Here is a 27,405-nt window from a genome sequence, read left to right as displayed (position 1 = left end):
CTGTGTCAGGCTGAAGACTGTGACACGCACTAATTTGCGGAGATAAAATAGTGTTCTCTTTATAAAGCCAAAGATGTCATAGTCAAATTTGCCATTTAAAGAGTGACCATTACTGTAAGACTCTACCTGATACATGAAGAACAGAGAGACTAGATTCTTTTTGATGCACTGGATGTATTCAAAATTAATGAGTAAGAAAAAGTGTATTTTGATGGAATGGACTTTAATTGCTGTGGACTGATGCTCCATAAATATGGAGAGAAAATTATGGCAAGTGTTTCTGATAGAATCTAGTGTGATATGTTCTTGGACTTTTCAAGTAGCTTAGTCTATTTTTGCTACACTATCTCTTGTGTTGACATTTGGCAGTTTGTAGCTTAAGATCCTTTAATGCAGGGGAAAATAGTAGGAACCAATTAGGTCTTCTTTTGCTACAAAACATAATTCATGCGTCTTCCTTTTGTTTGTTATACAGCCCATTAGACTAAAATGTTTAGTAGTAACTTCTGGTTTGAACTTTAATCTGGAATACTGATAAAGGACTCTTAAGAAGTTTACTTATTTTGTACATGTGCACAAGCCATTGAGGTAGATGGTGTGTGTTGGGGAGGGGAAGAGGATGAAACATCTTGGTGGGATTCTTGGAAAGCAATTGTTGTGGCATATTGTTAATTGCAGTAATTGCCAAGCAGTTCTGAAACTGCCAACTTCTGGCTTTCGGGGGCCTCAGTATAGCATTCTGCAAAGAGGTGATGCATTCCATGTCATAAGCCGGTGTTACTGGTCTTCCTTTTTTTTTTGTTTTTTTTTTGTTTTTTTTGTTTGTTTTTTAACTTTTTAGGAAACCTTCCGTAGTCCTGTCTATCTCAAGGTGACTGCAATTCATCTGGCGAGCAGTAGATGCATCGTGTTTCACCCTGTATACTTGTTCGAACTTGTGTGTTGTTCACAACAGTCAAACCTGTGTAAAGAATGTAGATCGCTCTTTTTTTTTCTTTACATTATTTTAAAACTTTCTTATTTCTCACTATTTTATAGAACTTCTATAAAGTGAAAATTATGGCTCTTTCTGGTTATGCTCTTTGTACTGGGTGTTTCCAAAGCTTCTCTTGGTCTTCCTGTCTATAAAACACATGAAACCGGGAAGATGTTTCGGTATAAACTATTTAACAGCTTGCAAAAGATTTTAATCCTCCCAGGGTTTTAAAACTTGCTGCTGCTCTTTGCATTACTTGCTTTGCAGTATCTCTCTTCTCCTGCTGGAGAAACTGGCCTGAGTGCGTTTATTGGTTTGTCTCATTGTATACTAAATGCATATCACGTGGCAAGCGTTGACTGGTTAAAATTTTACTTTGCTTTGTCACCGGGTCAGTTGCATTTCCACAACTCTGTTGGTTTTTATAGGTGTTGTTGACATGTTGATTTATGAACATCCTGTTTTTAAATGTTATATACAGGAGACTCTGCCTGGATATGAGGTACTGAGGCAAAAAAGAGCATCACGCTTGGCCACTCACCTTGTCCATTTGACTGTACATAATGGAGACCAAGGAAGATAAAAAGGAACGAAGACAAGGCTATTTTGCTCGGTAAGGTTACAGGGTTTATTTCAATATTGATTAAAATGTAGAACTCCTCATTCTGCCTTTTTCACAAGGCTTTAAAATTTTTCAAGTACATATATAAACAAAACGCATGCTGCATTATATATCCAGAAAGTGTTTTCCTTGCTGTGTCTGTGATGTTGGGGTGGTGATTTTTTTTCTTTTGGATAGTGGAGATAAACTTAAATCAATAATTGTTGTTTGTAACATAAAGCTGTTCTTGGGTACTCAATTGCAAATTGCACTGCATTTGAGCTTCCGCTATCCAGTTCCTGAGGAGTCTTTATAAAAACAAGCACATCTAAGACATAAACATGTCTAAACGTAAAGTTTATCTCATTTCAAATAAAGCACAGACTAAGTTGTGTTATCTCGTAGGATAAGGTCAGCTAAGAAGGGGTAAGCTGCCTAGACTTTATCGTCTTTATAAATAAAAGCAATGGTTTTTTGTTCAATCATTTTTATAGTTTGTAATTCATGATTGGTGAGTTTTAAGAAATAAGTGACGTTGATTTCCTAATAACTTGTCTTTGTTAATTTAGCAAGTCTGTAATCCTCTCTGAGCTCTGATGTACAAAAAGAACCAAACCTCACTTACTCTTGAGGGCATAGGAGGGGGAGGAAATCAGTATGAAAAACATCTTTGACTCAAAGGTACTTTCTGCACCATTGAAGAGGAAAAGTGTATACTCTTTCTACTCTGTACTAAATAACTGTTATTGAAACTGGGCTAAAACACTAGCCTTAGTGCATTATAGCCATCTAGAGACATGCCTGTCGTGCCACTTAGAAGTAGTAGTGTGAGGAAAAGTTGCAGCACTTCTTTATTGCTGTTCAGGCGGTATGTAGTGGTGGCTAAAGACTTTAGGAAGTTTTGTGGTGAAGGACATCTCTTAGGAAAGCAAGTTTCTTGGCACTTTTGGAGAAATGCAATTATGTTGATGTTGACATGAAGGAATGTTGCAGTTTTAGATTTGAGAAGGGGAAATAAACAATGGGAACCTATAGCAGAGGAGGTAGCTAAAGAGATTGGACGAAGGCATAAGTAATTTCTTGTTATGGAAGGCTCAGGCTTTGAGAGATGTCTGAGTTAGATGCTTTAGAATTGAAGAGAATGTCTTGAGTCCTTTCTGAATGCTGTCTGCTAAACAAAATGGAAAATCCACAAGAGGCTTTCAGCAAAGTCCTTGATGTTTTATTTAATCTGGTTTGCAGCTTTCCTGTGTTATCTGTGGCTATTCCCTTTTAAAAATTCACGGGGGCAGTGTGTCTTGTATGGGCACAAGGCATTAGGTGGGGGTCAAAAAGTCCTGAAATCAATTCCCAGTTCTAGCACTTAACTTGCTGTGTAACTCTGGGGACATCATATGTGTCTTTCCCTCCTGGATTGCATCTTTTTTACTTATGTAGGTTGCAGGCCCTTAAATTAAGTTCCCATTCTAAGCAAATCCATGCATGATTTCTACAAGAATGTTCTTGCAGATCCTTAAGTCATGTTTTAATAGAAGCTAAAGTAGGTCAGAAGGTGATATGCCCAACTTACCTTCACGTACATTGTCTGTGTGCAGTCAGGGACAGAAGCAGAACTGAATTTACATGTCCTTGATTTTAGTCTAGCATCTTAAGTCTAGCGTGCTTCCTCTAGTAGACAGGTGTCCCAGCATCTTGCAAGTGAATGCTTTGAATACTTTACATGATGACCCATGTAAATGTCATCCGAGTACCTGAAAATAATAGGCAGTTTATATTCCCTTTGGTACAAAGGCAGTTCTAACAATGCCCCTACCTGTTTTTTTTAAACTTTTTAAAATTTGGCTTTTGACTTGATGTGGACAGAAGTTCCCAGCTTAGGTGCCTGATATTGGGACACTGAGATAATTTAATCAGGTGCATGGTTTGATATCGCTGTCATTTTTGGTTGTTTTGTATCTTAGGATCTGTGGATACGTGTTCTGGCCTCAAATTTAAGCACCCAAGTTTAATAGTGTTTTGGCTCTCATACTATTTTGTGTGCTTATTCAAACACCCTGCTTTTCCTGCCAGCTTGGGCTTCTATTTATTAAGCCGAGAGCAACCTCAGCTGATCCCCTAACACATGCACCCCTCTGCTTCCATTACTGTTCGTTTTGGTTTTTTCCCCTTACCTCTTACTACTGTTATGTTTTGTGAGTCTGAGATAATAATAGTATTTATAAAATCTAAATTTGTGTATAGTAAACATTCTTATGAAACAAGGACTCTTGCCCCTACCTTTACATGAGTCTTGTTACTTTTGCCTATGGTCAGATGTTCATGGGAGAAGACTCTACTGCTTACCAAGGAAGAGAATGGGGAAACAGCTTAGACTTTTTGCCAGCAAGAGGGAAAGCTGTGCTCTGTGTCAGGAGGGTGGAGAAAAGGGCTCTGCTCCACCCAGGGCTGAGAAGAATTATTCTGCTTATATCCTGGTTAGAAAGGAGAAAACGTATATATTCAATGCTGATGAAATAAAATGTTTTTTTAACTACCTTGCAGACTATATTAATGAAAACACACAGATTTTAATAGAAAACCTCACTCTTTAATGTGAGGGGAAAGGTTATTTTGGTATTAACAAGGACAAAGGCATTAACTGAAAAATGGGACGTGATATCTCTTTCTCTTAAGTTCCTGCTAACAGAAACCCAAGTTCTCTGTTGGCAGAGTAAGGCAGTGTGTGGATACGAGCAGCGGCCACGCTGCCCTGCCAGCATCCCAAAGTGTGTGACTTCCCATCAGAAGGTGGCTTTTAGCCTTCGGGCTAATGTAGTCTTGGCTCTCCTGGGTAGCTTTTGGTAGGGGTGGCGCTCAGTGTCTGACTGGTTACACTAGCAATCGTTGGAAAGGTTAGCTTGAGAACTTCAAAATATTTGAAGTGGTTAGCATGGTGATAGTTATGTGCTGCCAAACCAGCTCCTGAACTGCTACAGAGTAAGCAAGATTAACATGAAATAACTGTCTGCATCTCTGTCCCCCAAATTTAGTGTTGTAAATAAGTTGTTTTAAACATTTGTCCTTTAAAATATTTGAAATTTCTCTATAGAAGAGAGCAACCCAGCCCAGCCATCACATCTTTCCACTACAGGTCTTCATGGTCCGAGTGCCTCAGTTTTCTGGGGTCTCTTCCCCTCCCTATGGCAAGCGAAGCTGAAATAAAACCCTCACCATCCATTTTTGCTTCTTAACAAATGCTCCTTTACTCGCTGCATTTTTTGGTAAAGGGCTTATTTTTTGACTTGGTTGGCAAGAAATGAAATAATTAACTTTTCAAACAGAATTGAAATCTCTACAAAACTTTTTAAAGACCAATTTAGATTCCTTATGCAGATAAGATGTTACAGCTCGTGGGAGTGTAACAGGCAAGAGGTAAAAGTGAGAGAGTAACATGCAGGCATAAATTTATCTTATGCAATAGGTCCTTATTTAAGACTGCTACTCCTACTTAAAGACTATTCTGTGTAGTTAAGTTTTCTTGCCTAATTTTTCAAACCTTGTTTTTAGGCTCTTGACTTCTGTGTCATTAGTTCCCAAATGGACCAATATTACTCCAGCTGTTGCAGAGAACTGTCTCCTCTTGCTGTGAAGTCTGTCCTGATATCCAGCAAGTCAAAAAATAAATGGTACAGTGTAATATAGATGTACAATGGCACATCTATGTGTATTGGGTCCTTCATGCTACTGTGACGTTTGGTGTTTTTTATTGTGATTATGTGCCCTTGAACCCTGGTACAACTTCCCATTTCCCTCTGTCTGTTCTTCCTTTATCTTCCCTCTCTCCTCTTGGTTTTCCCCTGCCTATTGCGTAGTGTCAAGTTCAGAGGTATTTCACTCATGAAATGAATAGCTATTAAAATTTTATTTTGGTAATTTATTTTTAAATTAAGTGACGTGTCACATGGAAAGAATTGCCTTGGCTATAAATTGGTTGTCTGGAATGGTGAATGTACAGCTTGAAACTGGAATTACTTTGCACGTGCTATTGGGTGATATTGGATACATTTGGACAAGAAGTTCTAGGAGATGAGAAATCATAAGGAAAGAGTTTGAGTAATTTACTGAAAGAATAACAGAAGGGTCTCTCTTAGTTTCAAGTTTTCTGTGTCTTTTAACCTTCCTCACTTGGCATTTTCCATGCTTTGTATGATCTATCTATGATCTATGTCAAGTAGCTCCCTGCTACTTTCTTAGCTGAGAACAGCAAATAAGTAGTGTGTTATTGGAAAAAATACTACTTTTCAACAAGTCGCCTGAGATGCTTACATTAATTTTATTAATAGTTATGTCTCCAATTTGTGGTGACCTTAATCTGAAGAATGCTGCGTAGAGATGAACTGTAAAACTGATACTTACATTGAATAATTTTTTTAATAGTTTCCCGGGGAATTCCAAATTTTAGTTCTCAGTCTCTTTTTTTGGTCACCACTGAGAGCCAGATTTCTGAGGTCAAAGGTGAAGTGCTGTATTAGGGGAAAATATTCTCACTGGGATTTGGTGCTTTTGTGTTTATTGAATTTACATTGGTCTTGTCACCATCGTTCTTCTGACAAAACTACATAAATGTCTGGGACATGCTCCAAAGCCCATCTGAGTAGGCAGAGACTCTCTTTAGCTCCAGATTGCTAATACTCTGTCAGAAACTGAAGCCAGTTGTACAAGCTGATGTTCACCTTATGTTGCCTTATGATAGGAATATTTAAGGGAAATAAAGGAGTTCACAGCATATTTTAATTTAATTTAGATTCTTGTCTCAGATACCTAAATTTACATTCACACAGATTAAGATTTGTACATTAAACCCAAGATTTACAAACATACATAAGTGTTTAGTACACTTATCATTTACTAGTTACAAGGCTGTAATTTACAGCTTTTTTTCTTCTCCTAATTATTTTTTAATACCTAAAAATAAATTAAACTGTACAACAAATGGTATACAGCATTCCGATTGCATTAGTTGTTTACAACCTAGCCTTAGATTTCCTTGTAAACATTCACAACCCATTACAGTAGGAATCATTAATATATAGTTGCGGAGCTGTAAACAGCTAGAGTCCGGAAAGCTTAGCTGGAGAAGGAGTCGTGTATATACTTGTCGTATTGTTATGGTCTTTCCCTGGTCCTTGCTCATGGCTGCTGTTGGAGGCGGGTTGTTGGCTTGCATGGACCCTTGGTCTGATGCACTATGGTCACTCTTTTGGTCAGTCTTTTGCATATTACAAACTAACAGGTTTATAAGCATCTCATTTGGAATTTTTCTGGTTTTACTCTGTTTTACTGCCATATTCAGTATTTATACGCTTCATATTTTTTTATTTCTGTGGCTATTAAGACATAGGAAGATGATGAAATGAGAAAAATGCAGTGAGCACAGGGGGAATGTGTGGAAAGAGAGGAAGTCAGTGGTGGCTAGGAAGGTGGGAAACCCAGATAAGGAATATGTGTGCAAATGTACTTTCTTGAGGGCATCTCCCATACGTGAGACTTTGTCATAGGTTTTTGTGTTAAGTGCTTTTCTTGTTGGCCAGACTCCTTGTATCCTGGCAACAGGCTTCAACTGTTGGGTGCTCCTCAGATCATTACTTCTCCAGCAGTCGTCTCCTTGCTATTGTTCTTGCTCTGCTGAGCCAAAGTGTTGATGTTTATTCAGGTTTCCTGTAGCGCTCATAATTTATTTTTTGCTTTTAGAAGGAAAAGTTTCCACACATTCTTTTTAAAACAAACCATTGCTGAGGTTTATCTTGGGTGTGAAGAATAGTCAAGCCAAGATCCTGGAGATGCTTATATTTTTTTTAAATGACTCTAGGAAATAATACATCATTTCAGCTCATCTGTATAATGGAAGTTTCTAAGTCTGCTTCCAGACATATAAACATTACCTCATAATCCTGTTACTGAAAGTAAAAAACAGTATTGCATTTTACTCACATTGTTTCTACCAGTAACACGTATTGCCTGAGGCATTTTATTTTCTAAGAAAAAGCTGAAGATATCCTTCTGATTTATGGGGTGCAATGGATATTATTTGCTCTGTTATTTAGGGGTGTATGTGCAGGATAGTTGATTTGCTATGTTAGGTGCTGAGAGAAGCCATAAAATATTTTCTGAAACATACAGTATTGAGATTTGCCTTCCAGTTACTTAAAATGGAGAGGTTTCAATGTTTTTAGCAGAGTTTCTGCCCGCTGCTGTGTAGGTTAGTATTTCAGCTGTCCTTTGCAACCGTTGTAGTTTTCAGACATTGAAGAATGTCTAGAATTTTGCAGACAGCAGCATGAAAAGCTTTTGAGTAGAGCTTTAGGAGGGTGGTCGGGTCCTTCAGATGCTTGAGAGACACTTGCTGTTCATTGCTCATAAACTTACTGTTGTATATATAAAAAATATGAAAGTTTTCTTTTATCATAGATGCAAACCTGGAGAATGAGAGTTGGAGGAAAAATGGAACCTGCTTTTTCTGAAGTGTTGCAGTGCAGGGGAAAAGTACGTTGAACAGCTGCTTATCTTGGGCACTGTCTCCTCATCTCACGCTGCTGTTACTTTCTGACTATGAGGTTTTTATATTAGCTGTCTTGTAATTCTGTGATGCAGGATGAGAGTCAGCAGAAGAGCGTGAACTGCTGTCCTCTACTTAGCCTGTGAATAACAGAATTATTCCCAACATGAATTCCTGCCTCTGGAAAGCATAAACAAGGCAGTGGTTTCAGCAGCCTTGGTTCTTTCCAGTGCTTTCATCCTCAAGAGTAGTGAAATCATTTAGGATTGAAGAAGAATTTTGTTATTGGATAACAGACTTAGTGAAAGTAACTAGTGGGGCCCTGAGACTTTCTTTGGAGTTTTTCAAAATTTTCCAGTACCAGAAATGCTGTTTATGGAGTTAGAGAGCTTGCATAAGACGGGAAGCATGGTTAATCCTCTCACCCGTTCACTTCCCTCTGCATGTGAAGTGAGACTGGGTAAGAGTGTGGGTTCTGTATAAAGAGGCTTTTTTTAGGAAAGAGAAGAAAGGCAGAGTTTCATGATGTTCTTGATTTCTTTGAGGGCTGTATCACAGAACACACAGAGAAAAGAGTTTCTGTTTATTTAATCTTCAAACATGCTGTCTCACACCAGCAATTTCAGAATTTTCACTAATCACCTTGCAAGATACGTATAAGCCTGGCTTGTTAGGCAGTAAACATACAATGACCTTATATTTGCTTTTCCCAAAGGGACCTTTGGGTGTCTCTTATCAGCCTTTAAAAAGAAACTGCAAAAAAAAAAAAAAAAGAAACTGACTTAGCCTCCTTTTTAGAACGTAAATAGTTACACCATAGGCCTTTTCATGTAGGAGTCTGTGCAGTTTTGATAAGAGTTGCCATTAACACAGTTGTAATGTATTTTGTCTTCCTCTCCTTCCCTTCCCCCATGGCATATGCCGAGCACGAGGGGTGTGCTGGAGGCTGCTGGTGGGCCATGCTATTTAGCTTTTCGCTCTTGGAGGGATTTAAAAATATTGTATCTTAAAGCTATAAAACTTAGAGGCTTCAAAAGATGGCTTTCTGGATAGACGAGTTACAGACCTTTTACTGTTGTCTGTAGGAAACTGATATAATCACCTTTTTAAATTACGCTGTGTTTTGGTAGTGTCTGCAGGTATGGTCTTGTCCCTTCAGCCTTCAGCCAGACGTATCCTCTCTTCTGCTCTTAGGACCTACTGCATAAAATTCTGCCCAATCCCAGTGAACAGTTTTAAAATTAAGCCAAGCTTGAATGCTGGTGGAAATTTAGCGTTAATACTTGGCAGACGTGTGGTTCCATGGTCAATTTAAAAGCAATGCTGTGTAACGTGCTAGTGAATGAGGTGGTCTCACTCAGCCTTCTGGTTTTGCCACATCTCTTACAGATGGCAGAGCTGCCATCAAAGAGCTGCTATGGCATGAAGGCCCCTTCCAGAAGGAGCCACAGGTTTGTTTAAGTGACATAGAGGCACACACCTAAAGAGATGCCTAATTGTACTGACTCTTTGATGGTGCTGTTAATCATCTCTTGCTCATTCTCTGAAAAATCCCAGCTGTTCTACCACCTTGCGGCAGCAGTCCTGGTCAGATCTCTACTACCATGCAGCTTTGTACTGCATGATAGTAGAGAGTGGGATGTACAGTATTTTGAAAAGAAGGGGAGTCAAATATGTTAGTGTGCGCTGAACTGAAGAGAACCTGGGTTGATAAGAAGCTAGACATACCCCTTCAGGGAAGGTTGCTGTTGTTTCTGTCCCACAGATGAAGTTGTCTGCCTTCTATCTGCTGCTGTGACTCAAGACTTTTGCCTGCTTGTTTCTGGCATGTGCTGTGCTACATTGGATTGTTGGTTTGGCTGGTGGGATGGTCTATTTCTGGTAATGGTGCTGCACGTTTAAAGGGAAAGATAGGAATGATACCTGCAGGAATGTGCTCTTGGAGAGAGGTAGTTTTTTCCCCTGTGTTGGGGGATTGGAAAGCATTATATAGGTAATGAAGGGAATTCTGTCAGTAAAGAAGAAATGCTGTGGATCCTACATGTGGATGCTGGATGACTGTCTGTTTGCCCTGTATTTGAACTATTAGTTGTATGTTGTGCCGTTTCTGCTGTGTGCCTGTGAGCATTGGGCTCCCCACTCTTGCCTCCCCAAGGAAATGAAGCTTTTTCCGTCTTCCCTGGGGCTGTGTGGATATTCCTGATGGCATTAGGTTCCCCGTGGTGCCAGGCTGGTAAACTCTCATACCCTCAGCGTTAATCCAGCTTCCAGCCTGGGTTTGGAAGGGATTTCTCCCCACCCCGTCCTATTCCTGACAATCTGATTATGGGGAGGTGGGTTGTAAGTGTCGGTTTGTGGTGTTTTTTTTTTTTTTTTTTTTGTCCTACTCTGTAGGCTGGGTAGGGAGCATTTCCTAGGATCATCTGAAATTTAAGCATGTATGTTAGCTATGCTCCAAGGCTCTCCTGCTATTCCACTGAAGTCTGTGGGATTCGTCCTGTTGATTTGTGTGAGAAGAAATCCCAAGGAGAGCGGCAGAACTAGTTAGGAATTTGGGGAGGAGGGGGAGAATGGTCCTTATGCTGGAAAACCTTTGTAGTGTAAATGAGCCATAAATCAGTTCTCTGGGTTTCTTAATGCACTGAGTATTTTCCTGTCAGGCAGCAGTCTCTGGCACAGAGAACTTGTCATGTATAGCACTTAATATATTGATAATAACTCCAGGTTTCTACCACTGTTTTTCTGGAGTGGCTGTTTTTATTTCAGTAGGCGTAAACTTAACATCTAGCCAATCGCAGGTAGACTTAGTTCAAATTATATTTTATGGTTTTGACATAACAGTGCGTTTCCGTCGGCTGCTGGATTTTTGCTTTCAGTAATGCTTCTATAAATACATGGCTTCAAGGTGTTAATCACATGCTTCAATCAGTCTTTAAAAATCAAATCTCCTTAAGCAGAAAATTTAGCTGTATGTTCAGAATCTGTGTTAAAAAGATGATGTTCTTCTTTCCACCTGGACAACAGCAGGTGCTGCATGTAGCAGTTCTGCTTGCCTGAGAAGGGTTTTTTGTTATTATAGAAGTGTTTTGTGTTACCAATGCTGTCAAAACCCCCTTAGTTTGTTTTTGGGTTGTTTTTTTTTTCTTTTTGTGTGCAATCCCACAGCATATGACTCTGGTCTCGTGAACATGATGAATTATACTGTTTGGGCTTAACAGAATGGTGAAAGTTGCTTGTAGGAACGTAGCTGTAGGGAGGGTGGTGGGAGCAGGTCTAGGGCACTGCTGCTGCAGGGTGAAATGCCAGGGCAGCAGAGAGGAGGGGAGGGCAGCAGCTCCCCAGCCACCTGCCTTAGAAAGGGTAGAACTTGCCAAGAAGCTTTCCTTCACAGACCAGAAAGGAATGGGCAAGGGAGGACAGTGGCAGGCGGCAGGACAGGGTGTTGCAGAACACCTGCCTTATCTGGCTCTGGCCAGCCAGGTTTGCTAGGAGGCCCTTGTCCTTGAACACAGCAGGGGACTGAAGGTAGCTGGCCTGCTTCTCCTTGCCACCCTCCTGCTCTGCTTCTGCAGGGAGGAGGTGGCACTTAACCTCCCGAACGTGCTGCAGTCTGGGTGTGTGTGATTGCTGCCAGGAGCAAGGCCACTTTGTGTTAAGTAGAGGGGCTGCCTTATAAAGATCAAATTTAAGAGCACTGTAAATTTCTGGTTTCCTCAGCTTGTTATTCTAGTTCAGTATCTGCCTGAAGTGCAGTGAGACCTTCAGGATTTGCAGAGTCCAGAGAACATGGAGATGGAGCAGAACCTCTTGTGTCTTCCTGTTGCCCCTTCTTCAATTGTGTTGATAGGGGGCAAGATTTACTTTTTGCCTATGTTTTTCCTGGGCAGTAATTGTTCTTCCCCTTCCAACTGTAAACATTTTGATTGCATGTTAAAAGTTTCAGCTGAAGAGTAAATGAAAAAATCCAAACTATTTTTCAGTCAAAAATAAAACCATAAATAATATAATATTTGAATAAAAAACACCGAGAAATTTTAAGACTTGGTAATTAACACACACTTTCTCTCTTACAAGTGGGAACATAACGGAGGACCTAATACAGTAGTATAATGTAGTACAATGGTATGGCTACCGAAAAATACCAGACCATGTCAAATATTCATTTTAGCATAAGGTATATGCATATGAGAACTTGCATTGGTGCATGCCTGGCATGTGACTGTCTCGTCTAGACAAGCCCTATGCTGTCTTGTCATCTTTATACTTACGGTTAATGATCTTTTGACCATAGTATTAGAAAAGTAGTGCCATACTATTTTGTATAGAAGCACTGATGCAAACACCTCCTCTGGTGGAGGGGGGTTATCATTCTTACTTATGAAATACCCATTGTATGAGACAATATTGGTCATTATTCCAAACGCTGAAGTTACAGATTCCTCTTTTTCCTACCCATTATCAGCATTGCTGGGTGTTTTTTAGAACTCTAATCTATGTAACAGGATCTTCGTACGCTTGGGCATTTCCTCTTCTGTGCTGAGTGAGGGTCAGTTAATGGGAACTCTATTCAGGAAGCCCATTAAACTGTCAAACATGCCAAATAGGTTACAAGTTGTTTGGGGACAATGAACGCAAACATAGAACTGAGACATGTGGTGGGTTGGTTGAGATTTGTTTTTAAAAATTACTCTGAAATACTTTAAATAGAACCTTTTTCCACTTTTGTCACCATGCTGCTTGCAGTAAATTTGTTCCTGAACAGATGCATTTGCAACCTGTTTGTAAGTATGTGCACAGCATCTCTTATGCTATGAGCTCCAGCTGTGATTAACAGAATCCCTGAGAAACATATGGTGACGTTTGGATGATTCTGTCGTCATTATGAAAGTAGCATTTAGCATTTAAAAAAAACAGATTGGCTTCCTTTTTAGTGCTTTTTTTTTTTTTTAAATCCTGGTCTTCTCTATTAAGAAAAGAAGAAGTTGTATGGTTTTTTCTGTTTTTTGTTTTAAACAATTTTTGTTTACAGCTGTATTAAATCTCTGGTTTCGTACCATACAGAATGGTGCAATGATGCAGAGAGCCCTGACATTTAAACATTAATTTTCAAAGTAATTTTTGAAATAAAAGCAAAAGCTAATGCAGAGGCAGGTGCTTTACATCTCAGTCTCTTCCCTCTCTAAGATATCCCGTTTAGTGGTCATTTAAATAACGAAATAATTGAATTCTTAACTCATTTTGATCACTGACTTCTTGAGCGTGATTACTTTTGGATCCCCCTGACTTTGCCTGTCAGCAAAGTCAGACAGGTGACTTCACTTACCAAGTTGAGTCAACTTATTCAACATTAAGATCCTCTTTATGAAGAAAACAGCGATTTCTACTCTTCCCTGCTGCTGTTGGAGAAGCAGAGTCACTGTTTCCTTACTTTTTGCAGCAGGGGAAGCTGCCCTTCTCCCAGCCCTCGCAGCACAAACCTTCATGAAAATTTCCCATCGTCAGAGCACCTTTTCTGGATAAATGGGAAGAAGCTGCCACAATTGCTTCAGTGATCCTGTCCAGAGGTCTGTTGCGCATGGCGTGACCTGTGTCTGGTTTGGCTTTCTGGCTTTCTCTTTTTGCTGATCTCAGCCTAACATTACAGAGAACAAGGAAGGCTGTAGCTTGACAAGCCCTTCAGTCTGGGTAAAATGCCTTTGAACTGTCACTGCTGCTTGGAGGAGCAGTCTTGTCTCGTCTTTTGGCCTTCTCTTTTGTGTTGATACAAGTGGTAGCACAGCCAAGTGGGATTAAATGAGGGGGTGATCCGATTTTGAAAAGTTAATCTCTATATTGGCAGTTTTGCTGGATTATCTTTAGCATAGATAATTTCCCAGATCTGCTCCCTATGAAGTTGCAGCAAGCACTTGTCTGCGGTAATGGGGCCAACTCCTGGGGACAGGATCAATGGTAAGGAGAGAGAGAGGCACGTTCTTTTGCTGACAAAAGTGGCTTAAAATGCTTCTTTGAGCTACAAGCTTTGAGCCGAGTCTCCTTTTCCTTGAATAGTACCGTGCTCCTGAATCCTAGGGGTTTGCTGTGCTTTTTGCCCCATTACTGCTTGTCGTGGTTTCAGTTAGGATAGAGTTAACTTTTTTACTAGCAGCTGGTATAGTGCTATGTTTTGGATTTGTGATGAGAAATACTTTTGATGGCGTACGGGTGTTTCCAGTTGTTGCTAGGCAGTCAAGGCCTTTTCTGCTCCTCATATTTCCCAGCCAGTGAGTAGGCTGGGAGGGGACAAGAAGTTGGGAGGCGGGACAGCTGACACCTGCTGACCAAAGGGATGTTCCATGCCATATGACATCATGTTCAGTGTCCCGCCGAAAGATGGGGGAAGAAGAAGGAAGGGGTGGACGTTTGGAGTGATGCTGTTTGTTTTCCCAAGCAACCATTACATGTGACAGAGCCCTGCTTTCCTGGAGATGGCTGAACACCTGCCTGCTGATGGGATGCAGTGAATAATTCCTTGTTTTGCTTTGCTTCTGTGCATGCCTTTTACCCTACCTGTTAAACTATTCCATGATTTTCTTTCTCACTTCTACTGTTTGGTTCTCTCCCCCATCCAAACTGGGGGAGTGAGTGAGCAGCTGCATGGTTCGAGTTGCCGGCTGGGGTTAAACCACAACACTGCTGTGCTCACCATGCTTTATCTCTGATAGGAGCCAGTCAAGGATGCTTAAGAATTGGGGCGGGGGGGGGAATGAGTGCATGCAGGGATCCTTCACGAGTGTGGCCACAGAGGTACAGGTTTCTAGCAGTTTGCAGTGTAGGTACCTGCTGAGCAAAAATCAAAAAAGGTCATATCCCTGTGACTGTGTCCTCCATAGGTCCTCATATGCCCTGCCATGTTGAATTTTCATAGTTGCTTTTTGTACCTGTTTACATATTTGGCAAACACAGCATGCCTAAGCTATTTGCTTTTAGCTGCTTTTCACCTTCTCTAAAAGTATTTCTTGAAAGAATTTCATGTGGTGCCCTTGGTACTTCTCATGTAAGAAATACTAAAATACCATTCCCTGAGATCTTTTCCTGGAGGTGGGTTCCAGCTGTGTCATTGCTGCACCAGGTATGGCACATTTCCCATGGATTTTGCTTTAAATGACCGTGGATTTTCGTCTACTGTTTTGTTGCTTCGTTGTAAATATTTATTGTTGTTTGAGTCACTGAGCACTAAACTTCCTTCCAACTGCTTTCAGTTGGTTTAATCAATACTAAAACTGGCTCTTGTAATATCAGGGAAGTTTGGTAGCAGCCTTCCAGTAGCTGAAGGGGGCCTACAGGAAAGATGGGGAGGGACTTTTTATCAGGGAGTGTAGTGACAGGACGAGGGGTAATGGTTTTAAACTGAAAGAAGGTAGATTTAGATTAGGTATTAGGAAGAAAGTCTTTACTGTGAGGGTGGTGAGACACTGGAACAGGTTGCCCAGGGAGGTTGTGGATGCCCCATTCCTGGAGGCGTTCAAGGCCAGGCTGGATGGGCCTTCGAGCAGCCTGGTCTAGTGGGAGGTGTCCCTCCCATGGCAGGGGGGTTGGAACTAGATGATCTTTAAGTTCCCCTCCAACCCAAATCATTCTGTGATTCTATGATTACCTGATCTGAGAAAGTGGGTGTGCAGCGATGACTGTATAGAGGAGCACACGTCCACCACAGCTCTCCATGCACCCTGTCTTCTTCATTCTTCTTTTGGGTCTTTATCAATTCTTGCATTTTGTTTCCCTATGCTAATCAATTACTAATTTAAAAGGGCCTTCCTCTTTGTTTCATGGAAGTTGAGTTTTTCAAGAGTGTTCAACTGAGGCAGGGAGGGAGGAGTTTTATCAAAGTTTTGGGGAGAAGCTGAGATGTGTTCCAGACAGCCTGGTTACCATGTGCTTATTGCCCTCGTCAAATAATCTTAATAGTTTTAATATGGTGTGACTCTCCTGTGCAGAATCCGTGCAACTTCCCTGCAACTTCCCTCTTTGCCGTGTAACTGCAGTTCCCTTTTTCTTACAGTTTCAGCCAGCTGATGTCAAGGGGAGTGGTGGCTCGGGGACCTGACACTGAGCGTGGGAGAGCAGCTGGAGCCCAGCACCAGCTGGAGATGACACGGCAAGGCTGTTCCTCCCTGTCCAGGGCTTCGATGCAGCGAGAGTGTCTTGCTGAGTCACTTTGGGAAAAATTTGTTGCATGTGTAGGAGCAGTTTGGGATGATTAATGAACACCACAGTAGGAGAAAGTGTCTGGCATTGTTAGCAGAGGAGAAGAGGAGGAGCAGGATGGGAGTGTGGTAAGAGTCCAGCTGGTATTTATGACAAGATAGGTCTGTGGTGCGGGTTTAACTGACCAAGCCTGTTAAATGAGCTTCAGGCAAAGTTAAAAGAGTCATCTGAAGGGAGGGATTTCTTCATTTTGCCTTCTGCCTAAAGCTGTTATTTGAGTTACTGCAGTTACCTGTAGTAACTGAGGTTATAAAAGAAGGAATTAAATAGATCTCTTAAATCAAACAAAAGAGCTTTCTAAAATCCTTTCCCTATGGGAAAGATTTTATTAAATTGTTGTCATGGTAATGGAGTGTTGAATACATCATAATCTCTTTTGCTAAGTAAACAGAAAAGATGAGGATACTTTTTGCCTTTGAAAATAGGAGGTTTATTGAGCTGTGTGGGAACACTATTCTTAAATTTAAGAAAATAAAAACTATGACAGCTGAAAACTCTCAAGTTTTACCCTGGGAAATGGTGATTTTTATTTTTTTTCCCTAAAATAAACACAAGAGAGCTTAAGTGGGATATTTAAAATTCCCTGATATCAATCAGAAGACTGGGGGAAACAATAACATACTTCCATTTAATCAAAAACTTTTTTCTATCAGAAGATTACAATGTCTTTAAAATTCCAGAACCGCTTCACTACAAATCCTTCCCTCCACATCACAGATGATGAAACAGAGGTAGTGACTTGTTTTTGTAAGCTAATGGTAGTATCAAGAAGTAAACAGACATCCCCTGATTATCAGTACAGCACTTTACTCTTTGAATCATGCCAATTCTTGAGCGTTGCTGAAGACTGACCATGTGTGAAACCTGGTGCTGGTATTTGTTGTAAATTAGTAACAGGAGTTCCAATAAGAGTAGAAATTTCCAGTCTTGACCTGTGCTACTAATACCAGAGCTTTCTGTAGTTGCTGTTTGTCATTTGAAATGACCAGAGTATGGACACTTTTCAGTGTCTGCAACCACGTTGTTGTCCTTGATAACTATTTCAGAGGTTTTTTTTCCCTCTGCAGTTATTTTTTTAAATCTGTCATAAAAAAAAAAAAATCTGTTCCATCCCTTATTTTTGCCTTAATAGTTTGATTTAATAGTAAACATACAGCCTTGTGGCTTGCGCATTTCCAAAACAGGGTTCATACCAGCCTGAGACGGCTTGTGTTTCGTGGAGCGTGCTTTCTTGTGGGGTGGATGCCATTTAGTTTTAGGAAGTTTTCTCACTGAGGATGAACGGTTTTGTATTCATTTCTGTTGCGAAGTGAAAGTAGCCACACTAAGGAAGTCAGGAGTGAAGTCCTACAGTCTGGCAAGCACTCTCACTTCCTTTGGCTTTGCAAACAGTAATGATTTATTTTGTCTGAGATTACTTATTTGCCAGGTTTCATCAAGTGGGGTGAGAGCACAGCCGTGCCAGGAGTTGGCCGAGTAGTGCTGGCACGGAGCTGGGCAAAGGGGAGATGGATGATCTGTGTGGGCCGGAATAGAATAGCTGGCTAGGATCAGACCAGTGGGTGCCTGGCGGGGATTTTTACTCTAAGGCTTCTGTAAATAGTTTTGGGTTTTTTTAATGTCATGAATTTGATTTATTTAGCGGTTCTGGATGTATGGGTGGAGAAAGGCATGTAGCGTACAAAGAAATTAGTACATATTGTATTGAGTGCAGAGACTTAAATTAAGATGAAAATGGTTAATTCTGAATGAAATAATTGGTGTGTGTGTCATTTTGTATACAAAGTAAATTAACAGGGATGGGAACAAAACAGATTAAGGTGTTTGAAGTGTTAATCTTATTGCATATATGCATAAATGGATTTAAAAAAACATCATTTGTAAAACATGATCTGTTTGTACTGTGCAGGATGTTAAGCTGACTGTATGCCAGATATCAAGGCACATTTTAGAGGATGCACATTGTGAAAAATTTCCCCAAAGGAAAACTGTGTCAGCTTCAAGATAAAATGAAGATTTCTTCTCCCTTCCCCCTTCTTTTTTTTTTTATATTTTTGGAGGGACACGTTGTTAGATGCTTTTGTTTCTAAAGCAAGTATGATTCTAAAGCTGTATGATTTTTATTAATCTAATATGTCATAAAAATCATCCCTTATTATCCTATGAACTGTTTAGAACATCCTATGATACAGACCAAGCACTCTGTGATTAATTATTCTGTATCAAATGAGGTCCTATTCAATTGTTTGTTAGGCATTTCTGTTGAATAAGTGTTAACCAAAAACCAAATGGAATTTCTAGAAAAAAGTTATTGTCAGATTTTCATTTCTTTATTTTCTCAGTGTAAGAGTTGCACAGCTTTACTGGTTGCTTGTAGTCTTCTAGTGAAAGTTGTGCAGATAACATCACTCTTCTCTGACCAGTTTTCTTCTTACACTAGACACCTACCTTGTTAGTGTGATGGGAAATTCAGACTTTTATTCTGAAAATGCAGATTTATTTCGCTTTTGTAGGCAGTCAGATACACTTGGGTCTGGAAGATGAAGTAGGCCATTTCTTGAAATCTTTCCTAGCTCTTTTCCTTGGTCAGTGCCTAAGCTATTAAGCAATCAGTTGCAAATTAAATTAAGTAATCACTGCTGACCGTGTATTTTTACCTGCCTGCTCTGAAATTATGTCCATTTCAGATCGTTAGTCTTTATTAAGTGGTAAGAGAATGGTCATTGTGTTGTAGAAAGTTTCTGTTCCCTGTTCTCTGTAGGGTAGATGCCCTTCAGATCTCTGCAGCCAGGTCACAGTGCCCATTAAGAGCCAGTTCCTCTGATCCTCATGGAACTCAGTGGAAGAACCCCCATGCCATCTGTTGTGCACAGTAACAGACCGAAAGCTTTTACTAGAAAACTCTGTTTTTGGACACACTTGGAAAATGGCTTATCAGTTGTTGCTCAGAAAACATTTTGAGGAGCTGTAAAAGGATGCCTCTGTATAAATTCAGAAGAAATGTTTTGCCTGTCAGAACCAATTAGCTTAAAAAACGTTATCTGGCATCTAAATGAAATTACAGATGTGTAAGACACTTTCCTCAGAAACTGGAGTGTTTTTGCAGATAAGCTGTTTGTTTCTCCTGCCCACCCATTTTCTCTCTCCCGCTTCCTTCCCCCAGCAACTTTCCTAGTGAAGAGCAACATATCCATTGACTCTGGTACTGAAAAATAAGTGTGTTCTGCAGAAGCACCTTATCCATTCACTGGAAAAGATGCGTAGTGTTTTGTCTGAAAGGCTGATATAGTTGCAAAACCTGACACAGAATCACAGAATCTTAGTGGTTGGAAGGGACCTTTGAGATCATTGAGTCCAACCACATTAAAAAAAAAAAAAAAAAACCCACAAAAAAAAAAGCACCCACCAACTAAACTCCACACCCACAACCCCACCACAAACCAATAATCTTGGGCACTAGAGCATGCCCTGAAGAGCCATGTCTACGCGTTTCTTAAATACCTCCAGGGATGGTGACTCCACCACCTCCCTGGGCAGGTTGTTCCAGTGCCTGAGCACTCTTTCAGTAAAGTAATTCTTCCTAATATCTAATCTAAATCTCCCTTGCCGCAGCTTCGTAACATTTCCTCTGGTCCTGTCATTATTCCCTTGGGAGAAGAGGCCAACCCCTGCCTCTCTACAGTTTCCTTTCAGGTAGTTGTAGAGGGCAATGAGGTCTCCCCTCAGCCTCCTCTTCTCCAAACTAAACATGCCCAGTTCCCTCAGCCTCTCCTCATAGGACTTGTTCTCCAGACCCCTCACCAGCTTGGTGGCTCTCCTCTGGACACGCTCCAGCACTTCAATGTCTTTCCTGTAGTGAGGGGCCCAAAACTGAACACAGTACTCGAGGTGAGGCCTCACCAGTGCCGAGTACAGAGGCACGATCACTTCCCTACTCCTGCTGGCCACGCTGTTCCTGATACAAGCCAGGATGCTGTTGGCCTTCTTGGCCACCTGGGCACACTGCTGGCTCATGTTAAGCCGGCTGTCCACTAACACTCCCAGGTCCTTTTCTGCCGCGCAGCTTTCCAGCCACTCTTCCCCAAGCCTGTAGCGTTGCTTGGGGTTATTGTGACCAAAATGCAGGACCCGGCACTTGGCCTTATTAAACCTCATCCCATTGGCCTTGGCCCATTGATCCAACCTGTCTAGATCCCTCTGTAAAGCCTTCCGACCCTCAAGCAGATCAACACTCCCACCTAGTTTGGTGTCATCCGCAAACTTACTGAGGGTGCATTCAATCCCCTTGTCTAGATCATCAATAAAGGTATTGAACAAGACTGGCCCCAAAACTGAGCCCTGAGGGACACCACTGATGACCGGCCGCCAACTAAATTTTGCTCCATTAATCACAACTCTCTGGGCATGGCCATCTGGCCAGTTTTTATCCAGCAGAGGGTACACTTGTCTATGCCATGATTCTCCAGTTTCTCCAGGAGAATGCCGTGGGGGCGGTGTCGAAGGCCTTACCAAAGTCCAGGTAGACAACATCCACAGCCTTCCCCTCATCGAGAAAGCGGGTCACATGGTCATAGAAAGAGATCAAGTTGGTCAGGCAGGACCTCCCTTTCCTAAACCCATGCTGGCTGGCCCTGATCCCTTGGCTGCCCTTCCCTTGCCTTGAGAGCTCACTCAGGATGATCCTCTCCATGATCTTTCCTGATACCGAGGTCAGGCTGACAGGCCTGTAGTTTCCGGGATCCTCCTTCCGGCCCTTCTTGTAGATGGGCGTCACATTGGCCACCCTCCAGTCATCTGGCACCTGCCCTGTTGACCAGGATTGTTGATAGATAATGGAGAGAGGCTTGGTGAGCTCTCCTGCCAGCTCCCTGAGAACCTTTGGGTGAATCCCATCCGGCCCCATAGACTTAATGTGTGTCCAGGTGCATAAGTAAATCATTAACTACTTCCTCCTGGATTACAGGGGAGCTGTTCTGTTCTCCATTCTTACCTTCCAGCCCAAGAAGCTGAACACCCTGGAGGTAGCTGGTCTGACTATTAAAGACAGAGGCAAAGAAGGCATTAAGTATCTCAGCCTTCTCCTCGTCCTTGGTTGCAAGGTTTCCCCCCGCATCCAGTAAGGGATGGACATTCTCTGTCACTCTCTTTTTGTTGATGTATTTATAGAAACTTTTTTTGTTGTCCCTTATATTAATTGCCAGGTTGAGTTCCAGCTGGGCTTTTGCCTTCCTGATTTTTTCTCTGTATGACCTAACACGATCTCTGTACTCCTCCTGAGTTGCCTGTCCCCTCTTCCAAAGGTGGTAAACCTTCCTTTTTTCCTTAAGTCCCATCAAGAGCTCTTTGTTCATCCAGGCCGGCCATTTTCCCCGCCCTTTAATTGTGCGCCTCATGGGGACAGCCTGATCCTGGGCCTTTAGGATTTCCCTCTTGAAGAGTGTCCAACCTTCCTGGGCTCCTTTGTCTCTCCGGACTACCTCCCACGGGATTCTCCCAACCAGGGTTCTGAGCAGGCTAAAGTCTGTCCACCGGAAGTCCAAGATGGAGGTTTTGTTAACCCCCTTCCTTACCTCACTATGAATGGAAAACTTAACCATTTCATGGTCACTAAGCCCAAGATGTCCTCCGACCTCCACGTCCCCCACTAGCCCTTCTTTGTTTGTGAACAGTAGGTCTAGCAAGGCACCTCCCCTGGTAGGCTCACCTACCATTTGTGTCAGGAAGTTATCCTCCATACACTCGAGGAACCTCCTAGCCTGCCTGCTCTCTGCTGGTTATGTTTCCAGTAGATGTCTGGTAAGTTGAAGTCCCCAACTAGAACAAGGGCTGGCGTTTGCGAGACTGCAGCCAGCCGCTTATAGAATACCTCATCAACCTGCTCATCCTGGTTGGGTGGTCTATAGCAGACTCCCAGCACAAAATCACCTCTGTTAGCCTTCCCTTTCACCCTTACCCATAAACACTCGACTTCATCACTGGAGTCTATCTCTATAGAGTCAAACAATTCCCTAATGTACAGAGCCACACACCCCCCCCCTCCTTCCTTGCCTATTCCTTCTGAAGAGCTTATAGCCACTCATTGCAGCATTCCAGTCATGACCATCATCCCACCACGTTTCCGTGATGGCGACTATGTCGTAGTTGTCCTGCCGCACAATGGCTTCTAGCTCATCCTGTTTGTTGCCCATGCTACGTGCATTAGCGTAGATGCACTTGACCTGGGCTACTGATTTCACCCCCATCTTTGGCCCTTGACACTCAGGTTCATTACCAGCGGGCCTGGTTTTATTCCCTTCCCCCTTAACTTTCGGCTTAAAGCTCTGTCCATGAGCTTTGTTAACTCTTAGCCTAGTACCCTTTTCCCCTTCTAGGAAAGGGTTTTCCCATTGTTCTCTAGCAGTAATTTCTAAACGTCTATCACCTTTCTCTGATGAAATGTCAGAGTGGGAGTCCTCACTAATGTGGTCTCCTTCAAACCGTGGCATGCTTTCCTCAGGGGTTTCATTCATTCATTTATTTATTTGGCCCTTTTGACACTGAGGGGTTTCATTCATTTATTTATTTATTTGTCCCTTTTGCTCTCATAACCATTAGGACAAGACTGAATGTTGGTTTTATTCAGATAAATCCTCTTTAAAACTGAACAAAACAACTCAAAATCTTCCGAAGTAGTTGAAAAAGGAAATAATCTGACAAATGGTGTTCTTAAGTCCATCTTCCGTGGCAAATCTTGGCATGGAAAGTAGCAAATACCTGAGAGCTGGGAGAAGAGCCGATAAAACCTTCAGCCTCCAACTTCTTCAGGAGGTGATGGGTTTGAAATCTGAGCAGGAGAAGGGCTGGCAGCTTGTGTGTGTGCCCAGTCTGCCTTGCTTGGATGTGCAGGTCAGTGTGAAAGGAGGGCAAGTGGAGGCTGAAGGGGGTCTCTCAAGGGTCTGGAATTTTGTTTGAGATGCAGTAAACCCTCCAGCTGTGCCCTTCACAGCCCAATCTCTGCTGCACAAAACCAGTGTGTGTTGATAATGAATTGCCTCGTGTATACAGGACTCTGTATTTGCTTTACTAAGAGGGCGCACATAATGTTAAAAAGCATAGTAGATTTGTGGTTGCTGTTATGGTTTTAAATGCTGTTTAAGGTTTGTTTTGGTTCCTTGGGATATTATAGTTGAGGTTTTTCAAGAGTGAGTAAAGTGGTGGGTTTGGGATAGTTTTGGCCAGGCTTTAGAAACTTCTAAAAGTAGCATTTTCCGAGCAGAGATCCCAGGCAGAGTTGCAGTGACTCTGAGTCCTGTTATGAATGTCATGTACTCAGTCCTCATCTGATATTTTCTTCTAGCGCCAAGGTTGCTGCTCTGAGAATTGGATGGTCATTGCCTTGAAACGGAGCAGCGGGCAGGAGGAGTAGGTTTGGCACTGTCTGGAAATCTGATGCATGCTATGAGGACGGCATAGAAATTATGAAGTGCCCAGATTCTTTATAACTCTTACCAAAAAGTGCCTGTGGCACTGTTGATTAGCAGCAGCACAGTGTGCTGGGGATGCTGTAGGTTCTCGGTGGGCTGTAGTATATGGGAATCAGGAAAGATTAAATGCTGTGGGGAGAGGCATCAGTCAGTTATGTTGGGGTCAGTCAGTTCAGATGGTTGTTTCTGCTTTCCTCTTTTCTGTCACTAAAGGATCGGTTCTGTTTTAGCTCTTTATTTTTAAAGTTGCCTAGGGCAACTTTGAGACTTTAGTTGAAATGAGCATGTTTTAAGGAAAATACTGACAGAAGCTGTGAGCATTGTGACGAGGACTGTTGACCTCTAGAGAGGTTTTCCTCTTTAATCTTTTTTTTTTCCACTCCAAAAAGAGGTTCTATGTTTCTATTAGCAGCTTTTTTTTGTTGTGTTGAGATACTGCATTTATACTACAGAAAGCTTACTTAACAGAGTTTGTGATCAAAAAAAATGGACTAGGAATCCGAGGACAGAAGTCTCTGATGCACCATGAGGAGAAACGGGGCTGCCAGTGGATACTTCCCTATTCTTGTCTACTGAAGGAGATGGTTTGGGTACCCTGTGATACACACACGTACAGGAAGACCATTGAGTCACTAGAGTAAAAATTCAGGAATGCATCTCATGTACAAGTTTGGAATCAAGTACAATCATAGTTAAGGGTATGCCATTTCAGTGTAGAGGGCTGCTTTGCAAAGACTTCCAGCAGGGCTAAATATAGACATTGTGTATGTAATGTGACTGTAATATTTTGCGGTTGCTACAGCAGCCTTCGATCAGGACTGTGGTTTATTAGTAAAAAATAAGCTTCCTTTGCATATGCAAATTCTCATTAGTCTAAACAAAACACTTGATTTGTTATATAGATGTAGTCACTTTTATAAATCCCCATGGGTTGTTTTCATATGTAGTCAGGACCTGATCTGTAAAGTTTCACACACAAATCTCTTTTGCTGTGTAGAGCATGAACTACTACTAGCTGTCTTACAAATCAGTTGGTTTGAGTGAATGGGTAACCACAGGATCCTCACTGAGTTGGCTGCAGAATGTGAATCTCCCACTGTCATATTTTGGGAAGCATTTAAGAAATATGTATACATACGTGTGTGGTAGACACAGCTTTTGCAAAACAATCTTTTGAAATGTTGCACTGGAAAGTGTTGGTCACACGTGGTCTCAGAAACTGACCCTTCTCAGAGGTCTCAAGCTGGATATTCTGGATTTGGGAACGGGTTTTAATGTTTTATTTGGGGGGGTGGGCGGGATGCGTAGGGTGAAATGTCTTACTGTAATTCTCAAATGCTCTGTGTATTTATTTTTGTATTGTAGCCTGATAAAATATATTGATAGCATATAGATATAAAATGTGGAAGGAAGAATCTCTGAAATTCCTGGATTACATTAATAACTTAATGTATTAAGTTTTCCCTTAAGTAAATTACTGCTGTGAGATCACGTAACCTTTTCCCATTTGTAGTGACTCATTGATTGTCTGTGTTTTCTATGCATAATTCTTTCTATGCACGTAACAAAGTTTTTAGCATCAACAAGACTAATATACTACTTCCTCCCTTAGGTACCTTTTAACTAAGAACTTAGTGTACTAGAGAGAAGGATCATTAGATAGATTAGTTTTTCGTTTTGTGTGGTGTTTGTCAGTGATTCTTAACTGAGGACTATTTTAGTGACGCTGACCCTCAGCCTGTAAAGTCAGCCTTTGCTCTCACTAAGCAAAGTCGGTGCTAACGGTGGTGATTTAGCAGAAAATTCTGTGTTAGGATTCCTGAAGCATCTTTCTCACTTGAGCTGTGCTTTAAGGAGTCTTCTAAAATGAAAATACTCTTGTTGCTATAGTGATAAGTTGGAATATTTATAGGCAGCTCGTTAAGATTTCTCTCAGAAGAGCTACAGCAGCTGGGAAACATTCCCGCACAAGCAGTTCGCGGCCACATCGGTCACACTGGGGAAGGAGCTGCTGGGTGACACTTGGAGTGCCAGGTGGTGTGGGTTGTGCGAGAACAGACCTGGAGTGGCATGTGTGGCCCCTGGGAGATAACCTTGGACAAAATGGAAAGAAATAACAAGTTTATGTCAAAACAAGTAGCTTTATAAAGCAGGAGCAGTTGACTGTGAAACTGTTATGTTAGGTGTTGCATTATAATACATTATGATCTGGGGCTTTATTTTATCCTAAGCTTCATCTTGAAAACATGGTTCAGTACCTTGTTTCTACATTTAGATGTATGATGGTTTAAAAAAAACACAGCTTTTTGATGTTTTTTTGTTTCTTTTTCCCTGTTTCTCCTCCTCAGTAAACAACAGTAAAAATTTTATTACCTTTTTTGTTACTCTGGAGAAGATATCCTTGAGGTGGTGATATGATGATTGAAGAGTATGCTGTAAGATAATCTTAGTTACTAAGTTAATGATGCAAAGTGTGTGGTTTTTACTGAGTTGTAGGAAATCCTTATATTAAATTCATTTTTAAAAAAATAAAGTTAGCAAGTGAGTTAACTTGTCTGTGGAGGTTGGCTGCATCTTAATGTTGTGGGTTTTTTCTTTATGCGTAGTTTGAAAAAGAAAAGGCAAGCCAAACAAAGCACCGAGACTGTCTCTGCCAATTCCCCTGGATCTCCTGTTTCCAAAACACCTTCTGAGAAAGATGATGAAAGTAAAGTTATTTTGGAGCAAATCAGTTCCTCTGAAGACGGCTGTAAATTTGCTGGGGAAAAGGAAACTGCTCCAGACAAAGAAAAGAAAAAGAAAAAATACAATCAACTGAAAGACATCAGACGCACAGAACTTAAAAGATACTATAGTACTGGTGAGTTATGTTGATGCTATAGTATTTTGAAATATGTTTGTTTTGATAGCTTGTTAATGTACTTTTCTCATATTCTGTAGGCCTTTCTTAAGAGGATAATTGGCTTTGGATATCCTTCCCCTAACATCAAACAAAATTATGTAGTTCTGCGTATCATCTGCTTCTAACTTTAACCTTGCAATTCTTAAAAAAAAAAAAAATAAAAAAAAATACACGTTTCTTGTTTCTCAGTTCTAAAACTCAGTGTCGTTATAGGCAACAGTTAAGTTTATTGCATTTTATTTTAATATGTTTTTAAGATTTGTCTTCAGTGTTTTATGGCATTGGGGTTCAGGTTTTTTTTGGTGGGGTTGTTTCATAAATTGTTGTATATAAGACTTTGGTCTTAATTCATGTTCATTTTGTCTGTTGAAGTATGAACAAGTAAGTAAATTAACTATGTATTTTTAAACAAAGGGCATGTGTGCTGGAACGCTTGTTCCCCCCAACTATATCAGTACCTCAGTTAATCATAAATATCTTTTTTAGATGTATTCTTGCAAGTAATTCAGAAAAAAATCAGTTTGTGCATAAATATGAGATGAGTCATATACACATCTGTTTGCAGTTGTGTATTGTAATTTGTTAGATACTCGTAAGTAATTTTAGATATGATTTATGAAGTACTTCTCCAGTTTTTCTCTTGGTATTTTGTAGGAATGATCTTTTAGATTGAGAGAACTCTTG

The 27,405-nt window shown here is 41.1% G+C and overlaps 1 protein-coding gene across 15 annotated transcripts in view; it reads left to right on the top strand.

Annotated features, from left to right (window-relative positions):
* The window catches only part of NCOA7 (nuclear receptor coactivator 7), a 98,225-nt gene that overhangs the window by 22,118 nt on the left and 48,702 nt on the right, over positions 1-27,405 (top strand). For 6 of the 15 annotated variants that reach the window (XM_054195778.1, XM_054195771.1, XM_054195784.1 and 3 more), the window contains exons 2-4: positions 1,458-1,589; positions 16,151-16,246; positions 26,426-26,679. In XM_054195778.1, the coding sequence (XP_054051753.1) occupies positions 1,540-1,589; positions 16,151-16,246; positions 26,426-26,679 (400 nt within the window). In that variant the 5' untranslated portion in view covers positions 1,458-1,539. Of the gene's footprint in view, positions 1-1,457; positions 1,590-2,151; positions 2,259-13,549; positions 13,677-16,150; positions 16,425-26,161; positions 26,255-26,425; positions 26,680-27,405 lie in introns of those variants that run through there. The other 9 variants (XM_054195776.1, XM_054195777.1, XM_054195782.1 and 6 more) reach the window with 9 other exon arrangements.

The sequence above is a fragment of the Rissa tridactyla genome, chromosome 3 (genome assembly GCF_028500815.1).
Source record: "Rissa tridactyla isolate bRisTri1 chromosome 3, bRisTri1.patW.cur.20221130, whole genome shotgun sequence".
NCBI classification, from domain to species: Eukaryota; Metazoa; Chordata; class Aves; order Charadriiformes; family Laridae; genus Rissa; species Rissa tridactyla.
Note: the sequence above shows the minus strand (reverse complement) of the source record. Positions and strands in the feature narration are given on the sequence as shown.